Source organism: Bufo bufo, chromosome 4 (genome assembly GCF_905171765.1).
Source record: "Bufo bufo chromosome 4, aBufBuf1.1, whole genome shotgun sequence".
In the NCBI taxonomy this organism is placed as follows: domain Eukaryota; kingdom Metazoa; phylum Chordata; class Amphibia; order Anura; family Bufonidae; genus Bufo; species Bufo bufo.
This window is the reverse complement of record NC_053392.1, coordinates 496,970,882-496,980,166: the sequence shown is the minus strand read 5'-3', so window position 1 is coordinate 496,980,166 and position 9,285 is coordinate 496,970,882. Positions and strand designations below refer to the sequence as shown.

Sequence of the window (9,285 nt, the reverse complement as noted above, 5' to 3'; positions counted from 1 at the left end):
CCGGTGAACGGCGGATAGATACTTATTAGCCACTTTAATAGCCGCGACATCATTGCTATTTGCCGTGGTTAGCCGTTTTTGATGATACACATAACTCGATACTAAGACTGGCCAGTTATTGATACTTTTTATCCCATTTTTAATTTGGGTTTTTATTTCTTTTATTAATTTTTATTTCTTTATATATGTTTCTATGCCAATATTGGATGTAACAAATATCAATTTTTTACCGACTGTCTCCGGGTGGTCTCAGATTATAACTGCATATTGTAAATTCTGATTGAGTCAATTAAGGCAAGAGCCTCTATAATATTACTTATCTCCGATTCCAATAGGTAGCACTTAGGTTGCAATGTGTGGCTGTGCAGGCGCTGTGCTGTCCCTGTGGCCGTGTAGCTATCGCACGCCGTGTCATACTTGTGTGTGAATTAGTCACATTTTTAGATATTTCTCTTGCTGCGTTAGTTTTGGTAAACGATCTACGAGAATGAAAAAGCGAAATTCGCCCCAAACCCTGGAACCAGCAGGTCACGTGACGCCTCCTCTCCCCCCGTGGTAAAATTAGTTGTAAACAGCACTGGAGTGACGCACTGCCAGAACCTAAGATGGCGACCTGCGCGTCCTCCTCCTACGTCACGTGACAGTGGCCCCTCCCACATTCCCCTTCATTCAGGGCTTAGATCCCGCAAGGACGTAAAGTATGGTGCCACCACTATAAACACCGGCGGGGGTCGTGTGTGCGCAGGAGATACGGAGAGCGGCGGCCTGCAGGCAGCCCCCCAGCAGGGGGACCGGGAGCCCCCGCTAGCACACCCAGCACGGACATGGCGGCCCCGCTGGCACAGTTTGACGAGGACTGGCAGGACTTCTATGAATTCCGTCCTCCGTCCTCTTCTCCCGGGACGAAGAACTGTCTGGACACGGTAAACTTCAACTCCCCCGCGGCGGAACCTCCCGAGGGCGGCCTGGAGGACCTCACCGAACTGGACAACAACTTCTCGGTGGACATCATGGGAGGCTTCAAGTCCATGGAGGATCTGGTCAACGACTTCGACGAGAAGCTGACAGTGTGTTTCCGCAACTACGGCACCGACACCGGCCACATAGCCCCGGTCCGGCCCATCACCGAGGAGGGCATCATGAAGGATGACGAGTGAGTGACACCAGTGCACCCAGACTGCCAGCACCGGCGGGATGTCCTCATAGCCGGTGATCTAGTGATACATCCCAGTGTTATAGGTCATAGTGATACATCCCAGTGTTATAGGTCATAGTGATACATCCCAGTGTTCTAGGTCACTAATAGTGATACATCCCAGTGTTCTAGGTCATAGTGATACATCCCAGTGTTATAGGTCATAGTGATACATCCCAGTGTTCTAGGTCATAGTGATACATCCCAGTGTTCTAGGTCATAGTGATACATCCCAGTGTTCTAGGTCATAGTGATACATCCCAGTGTTCTAGGTCATAGTGATACATCCCAGTGTTCTAGGTCATAGTGATACATCCCAGTGTTCTAGGTCATAGTGATACATCCCAGTGTTCTAGGTCATAGTGATACATCCCAGTGTTCTAGGTCATAGTGATACATCCCAGTGTTCTAGGTCATAGTGATACATCCCAGTGTTCTAGGTCATAGTGATACATCCCAGTGTTCTAGGTCATAGTGATACATCCCAGTGTTATAGGTCATAGTGATACATCCCAGTGTTATAGGTCATAGTGATACATCCCAGTGTTCTAGGTCACTAATAGTGATACATCCCAGTGTTATAGGTCATAGTGATACATCCCAGTGTTATAGGTCATAGTGATACATCCCAGTGTTATAGGTCATAGTGATACATCCCAGTGTTATAGGTCATAGTGATACATCCCAGTGTTATAGGTCATAGTGATACATCCCAGTGTTATAGGTCATAGTGATACATCCCAGTGTTATAGGTCATAGTGATACATCCCAGTGTTATAGGTCATAGTGATACATCCCAGTGTTATAGGTCACTAATAGTGATACATCCCAGTGTTATAGGTCACTAATAGTGATACATCCCAGTGTTATAGGTCACTAATAGTGATACATCCCAGTGTTATAGGTCACTAATAGTGATACATCCCAGTGTTATAGGTCATAGTGATACATCCCAGTGTTCTAGGTCACTAATAGTGATACATCCCAGTGTTCTAGGTCATAGTGATACATCCCAGTGTTCTAGGTCATAGTGATACATCCCAGTGTTCTAGGTCATAGTGATACATCCCAGTGTTCTAGGTCATAGTGATACATCCCAGTGTTCTAGGTCATAGTGATACATCCCAGTGTTCTAGGTCATAGTGATACATCCCAGTGTTATAGGTCACTAATAGTGATACATCCCAGTGTTATAGGTCATAGTGATACATCCCAGTGTTATAGGTCACTAATAGTGATACATCCCAGTGTTGTGTCATAGTGATACAGCCCAGTGTTATAGGTCAGAGGTCAGGAATAGTGATACATCCCAGTGTTATAGGTCACTAATAGTGATACATCCCAGTGTTATAGGTCATAGCCAGTGATATAGTGATACATCCCAGTGTTATAGGTCAGAGGTCAGGAATAGTGATACATCCCAGTGTTATAGGTCAGAGGTCAGGAATAGTGATACATCCCAGTGTTATAGGTCAGAGGTCAGGAATAGTGATACATCCCAGTGTTGTGTCAGAGGTCACTAATGGTGATACATCCCAGTGTTATAGGTCAGAGGTCAGGAATAGTGATACATCCCAGTGTTATAGGTCAGAGGTCAGGAATAGTGATACATCCCAGTGTTATAGGTCAGGAATAGTGATACATCCCAGTGTTATAGGTCAGAGGTCGGGAATAGTGATACATCCCAGTGTTATAGGTCAGAGGTCGGGAATAGTGATACATCCCAGTGTTATAGGTCAGAGGTCGGGAATAGTGATACATCCCAGTGTTATAGGTCAGAGGTCGGGAATAGTGATACATCCCAGTGTTATAGGTCAGAGGTCGGGAATAGTGATACATCCCAGTGTTATAGGTCAGAGGTTGGGAATAGTGATACATCCCAGTGTTATGTGTTATAGGTCACTAATGGTGATACATCCCAGTGTTATAGGTCATAGTGATACATCCCAGTGTTATGTGTCAGAGGTCACTAATGGTGATACATCCCAGTGTTATAGGTCACTAATAGTGATACATCCCAGTGTTATAGGTCAGAGGTCACTAATAGTGATACATCCCAGTCTTATAGGTCACTAATAGTGATACATCCCAGTGTTATAGGTCACTAATAGTGATACATCCCAGTGTTATAGGTCACTAATAGTGATACATCCCAGTGTTATAGGTCAGGGTTAGTGATATGTTTAGTGATAAATCGCCGTCACTGTTCTTGTAGCAGAAATCGTCTTCTGTCGGTTTATGCCGCCGATCGCACCGTCTGCAGGGTCTATGGTGAAATATTCAGTTCACGGTAGATTCTCTTGTATCAGATAATCTCACCGGACGGCCGGACACAGCGGAGCGCGGGCCTGCATGGGAGCTCCAGCAAGTTCTGCTGTGTTCAGTGTAGCTTGCTGTGCGGTTCCTTTAGCTCCCATGGACTGCAATGGAGCTACTGAAAGATTGGCGCACCAGCCCACTCCGCTGTCTCCTGTCCACCGTGGTGGTCAGGGCAGAGTCCTGTCTCAGCTTCATAACGGCAAGATGAGATTCCCTTAAAGTGTAAGTGTCATTTAATTTTTAATTTTCTAATGTGTTGGGTAATAGAAAAGAAATGATATTTTTTATTTATTTTTTGTTTTTTTTTTAAAGGGGCCCCCCGGTAATAATGCCATTTTTGCTAAGTGCCAGCAGCTTGCCTCACTAAGCATTCATACTGACCTTCTAGCCGCTGCTTCGTTCCTCCTCCGGTGTCTCCGCGTTCCAGTCTCCGCATGGTCACGTGCTCCACTGCAGCCAACGAATGGTTTCAGTGGTGACCTGACCACGTTAACGATGAAGCCAGTTATTGACGGAGTATGTGACCGTGTGATGCAGATCATTGGTGCATGTACAGCGCCTGTGCGAGATTTTCATGGCTGCGGAAGATGTTTGGCCATTTTAATCTGCCAGAGTGTGGTGACAGGTCCTCTTTAACTCCTGGACAACCCCTTTAACATTGTGGTTAGCAGGCCAGGTCTGTAATATGTAAAGCCGCCACCTGGTGCTGGCTCTACCCACAGTGCTGCTTCCCGTAGCCGTACTGCAGGAGCCCGTTGCTGACTGAGGTGTTTGCTGCGTTCATTCATTGTTCCTTCTATCGCTGCTGAATGGCAGTGCTGGGAATTGCGGTCATATTGATTTAGCCTGTGGGAGATTCGTGACCTTTTCCTGCCATGCGAGGGGCACCTTGTATCCTCCGCTGTCCTGCAGGCCGCACCGTCCCCCTCTATGTAAGCCATGTTGCACATCTACTCTGTTCAGAAACCTTTAGAAAACAGAATAACTTTGCACATGAATTTTCTGCCTGTTTTCCATATAGTAGAAGTCTGATAACTCTGTATTAAAGGGGTACTCCAACCCTCAACATTTATGGCAATGCAGAATATGCTTGAGCCCCCCCGGCATAAGTACTTTTTCCTGTGGGGACCCGACTCATGCCGGGTGTTCTCCCTGTAGAGAATGAGGAGGTGACCGCGCTTCGTCCGCCTCTTGTATACAACATGTCACAGTAATGGTGAGTAACACTCCATTTCTGATCACTGTTCACACCTAGCGTTAGGCTGGAATGGGAAATGCAATGGAAGGACTTCTCCTTCTGGCTGTGTGTGATTCCAGGCATACAAGGGCTTTCCTTGATGTATATTTTAAAAATGCAAAAATCACAGCAAAATTCTGAAAATTGATGCGCAAACTTTCGATACACTGTGCTGGAATTTAGAGGTTGAGCCACATATGAAAGTTATCCCCTGGCCACAGAATAAGGGCTCGTTCACACGAACATGTGAAGCCCGTGCTGTGGGCCGCAAATTGCGTCCGTGGGTCAGGCGCATGGGAATCGCAGACCCATTCACTTGAATGGGTCCGCGATCCTTCCGTTCCGCAAAAAGATAGAGCAAGTTCTATCTTTTTGCGGTTTGAAAGCACGGAACGGAACCCCAGAAAGCACTCCGTAGTCTTCCGTTCCGCATCTCCGGATTTGCAGACCCGTTGAAATGAATGGGCACGGAGCGGTACCCGTGTATTGCGGATCCGCAAATGTGGTCCGCAATACGGCAACGGGCATCACACGTTCGTGTGAACGAGCCCTAAGGGATGAATAACTGATTTGTGGGGGTCTGACCACTGGGACCCCCACCGATCATGAGAATGGGGATCCCCTGTTCCTGATGAAGCCGCAGGCTAGCATGTCTCCTGCTGCTCCATTCATTCTGTATGGGCCTGCCAGAGATGGTGAGTACAATGTGAATGGAGCAACAGGACGGGAATATGGGATCCCCATTGTCTGGATCAGTGGGTGTCCCAGCTCCCAACCTCTCGTCCCATTCTTTATAAATATGAGGACTGTATTAAAACATATATATCTAAGCAGAAAAATTTAAATAGGGGAGTCCTAGATTTATCCACTGACAGAAACCCGATGGACCCCATATAAGTCACTGGGGCCGTCACAGCACTCCATTAGTTTTGTGTATATTTTGCATGCGGAATTTGGTGCAGAAATGGTGAAAATGAAAATAGGAAGTTATTCCGTTTTACGTTTGTCCGGATGGACTTTCCACAAAAAAGTAGTGCATGTCCTATTGTCCGTAAATCACGGTCCGAGGCCCCATTCAAGTCAATAGGTCCGCAAAAAATACGGAATGCACACGGAATACATCCGTATTTTGCGGATCCATACTGCAGAAATGCTATGCCCAGCCCATATTGCTCATGTGTTTGGTGATTAATAAGTTACTGTTTCGGTTTCCGATCCGCAAAAAACGGATCAAATGCAGAAACCATACGGATATGTAATGCAAGAGGACTTAAATCAGAGAATAAAAAACTGAGATGCGAAACAACGGATCCGTGAAAAAGGACCGCAAAACAACAACGGTCATGCGCATGAGCCCTAACACTGACATCACGGTTGATGAGGTCAAAGATTTCCTGCTTCATTTATGGAGTTGGCAGGTTGAGTTTTTGGACTTTGACGTAGACAGCACACTTTCTTTTAGATCCACAGGAAATGTCTCTCCTGCTGCCCCACCCCCGTACGATTTGCAGCATTGAAGGAATTGACCCCCACCGTTGGCGAGTATATGTGAAAGCTGGGGCATGGAGGTCGTTTCTGTACCCTGTCGGCGGGGGCACCACCAACAGCACAGCCTCGTTCAGATGCTGCCTAGCAGGCACAAAACTTTCAATCAATTTCAGTCTGAAGGGATCCCCAATAAATATAAGGGGGGCACATAATACGCCAGAAGACCCTCTGCAGTCCCAGCAGTAATGCCGCCACAACAACCATCCCATTGCACGTAGTTTTGCAGTGGCAGATTTCAGAGATATCTGCTGCTGGATTTCTGCAATGACCTTAAAGGGGTTCTCCAGGAATAAAAATTAAAAAAAATGAAAATACATAAATAAAACTTTATTATAAATATATTCCCAAATACCTGTCATTAGTTATATTGGCTCGTTTTCTGTAGGGAGCAATCATTAGGAGAAACAAAATGGCCGCTGTCCTATTACATATTATAAAAGTGCAGTTTTCTCAGGAATGCGGGAAGGGAGGCTGATGGGACCAAGACCGTGATCTTCCATCTGTCAATGGCTCACGTCTCAATTGAGGTGGTTTTAGGTCCATGTTTCTGATGACAGAAGCCCTTTATCATCCTCTGAACCTGACAGTTTCATTGTGGCCTGACAGACCACCTGATATGTTTGGTGGCGGTGTCCCAACTTTCCCAGACTGCAGATGTTGGGATAAGAGGGGGACTGAAAAAAGGATCGACCACGTTTCATTTCTTTATGCCTCGTTGTTCTCACTGGAGACAACTCTTTCCATCTCCCCTTTGAGGTTACATGTACACATAGTCGGGGGGCAGGCGCTGTTAGAAGTGCTGCGTGTATGTGTCACCCTTCCCAACTGAGCTCCAGGAGCTTAGAACCTTCTGCGCTTGTGGGGCATGCTGCCATGTGGACAACTCACACCCAGCAGAGAAAGAGGCCTAATTAAAATTTTGTAGGCTCTAAATGTCTGTAAACGTGACAGCAGCAATATATATTGTAGGGCATGGCATCTGATACACCGCCTCTGAATTTGTCACCTCAAGAGTACGTTAACCCCTTGCTTTCCACCGGGCTTGTGTGCTGCATGCTGGCTGCGGTGGCTCAATTGTCAGGATGGATTGTCTGTTGGCTCGAGGCGATGTAATTATTTCCCTGCAGTGCAGACTACTCTGTCCCGGCTCAGCTTCTGCTGAGACCTACACATCACCACAAGCATTGTACACCGATAACCGCTCTATTCCTGCTCTCAGTAATGCTTGGGTTGGCCAGGCAGGATATATATGATGACATACTAATATGTATGTCTCCAGAATTAATTTGTGGGTAGAGTTAGCAGTTTGCAGCAGAAAGGTGGTTGCGCATATGCAGCCAGACTCCTTCTATAGTCCAGAGAAGATAAGGTCACCACTGAGGCTGGGCTACACTGCAACGTTGGCTTAGAAAAAAACGTCTCTGTGTAGCACTGCAGCTCGCAACATAATGTAAGCATATGGGGTTGCAACGCGACCTCAGAAGCACAAAAAATCCAACAGTGTTGCATCTGTTGCGATTCTCTGGTCGCTCAACTTAAAAGTTGCCCTCAAAGTCACTGTGTAGCCCCAGGCTTAGGCTAGTTTACCACCAGTGTTTTGAGATCCGTCATTGCCAGAAGCAACTGCATTGCCGTCCAGCCCTATTTACTATAATGGGGACCGGCGGAAATCCGGCCGCAAACCCAGCAAATTTGCCCACAATCTGCCAGATGAAAACCGCTGGATGGGGCTACATGGTGACATGTAGGTTCACGTCAAATCATAAAAACCCGAGACTTGCATTGTGGGCTACGATGTCAAAGTCTCATACAAGCTGTGACAGTGTGGTGGATTTTTAATTTATTTTTGCAGTTGTGGAATGTCTCGTGTCATATCCCAATGCTTTTTGCAATGCAACATTCACTGATAAAAGCTCATCCACGTTTTCTGCAAGTGCTATTTAAGTAAATGGAAATGATTTCCAGTCACCAAAAATTTCTTTAACAAAATCTTCGGTGTGAAGGCACTTTTTTACAGAAGTAAAATATTGATGACCCATCCTCATACTTGCCTAATCATTGAGATCTGGGGAGTTTCTTCGCTATGGACCCAAAATTCCAATGTTTTTGTTTACCAAGCCACTTAGTTATCACTTCTTTCCCCTGTGACATGGTGCTCCATCATGCTGGCGTTGTTCATCACAAAATTGCTCCTGGATAGTTGGAAAAAGTTGTTCTTGGAAGGTGTTTTTAAACCATTCTTTATTCATGCCAGTGTTCTTGGGCATAATTGTGAGTGAGCCCACCCCCTTGGATGAGAAGCAACCCCACACATGAATGGTCTCGGGATGCTTTACCATTGGCCTGACAGGACTCCTGTCCCCGGTGGACATCCTCTTCACCGGGGACTCCAAGATGGCGCACGTCTCGCGAGAACTCGAGCTCCTTCTCCCTGGCTTAGAGCGCGGCGCTCTGATTGGATGCGTTCTTAGCCAGGGAGAAGAAAACCACGCCCTGTACAAATTCTATTCACTGGGCCTGGATGTATTTCTGGAGTGTAATAATATTACAGGCTATAGCTACTAGAGAGGGGTCGTTGATCCAGGGAGTTATTCTGATTGCCTGATTGGAGTCGGGAAGGAATTTTTTATTCCCCTAAAGTGAGGAAAATTGGCTTCTACCTCACAGGGTTTTTTTTGCCTTCCTCTGGATCAACTTGTAGGATGACAGGCCGAACTGGATGGACAAATGTCTTTTTTCGGCCTTATGTACTATGTTACTATGTTACTATGTTACTGCCTACTCGAACCGAATCGCCTCATTAGCATATGAGGCGCCAGAACTACCGGAGACCACAGCGGACGAAAGGGGGGTCCTCTGAAAAAATAATCGGAAATACATCACTGGGGGCCTCACTGTTAGGTAACGTAACTGTTTCTATACATGTTGTTTTTTTGTGAAAGGTCCTATTTAATCGGACAAAAAAAATAATAATAATTTGTTCCAA

At 46.1% G+C, this 9,285-nt stretch overlaps 1 protein-coding gene across 2 annotated transcripts in view; it reads left to right on the top strand.

Annotated features, from left to right (window-relative positions):
- The first annotated feature begins 674 nt into the window (after positions 1-674).
- The window catches only part of FEZ2 (fasciculation and elongation protein zeta 2), a 44,545-nt gene continuing 35,934 nt past the window's right edge, over positions 675-9,285 (top strand). For both annotated transcript variants that reach the window (XM_040429598.1, XM_040429599.1), the window contains exon 1: positions 675-1,153. In XM_040429598.1, coding sequence (XP_040285532.1) covers positions 825-1,153 — 329 coding nt within the window. In that variant the 5' untranslated portion in view covers positions 675-824. The remainder of the gene's footprint in view (positions 1,154-9,285) is intronic.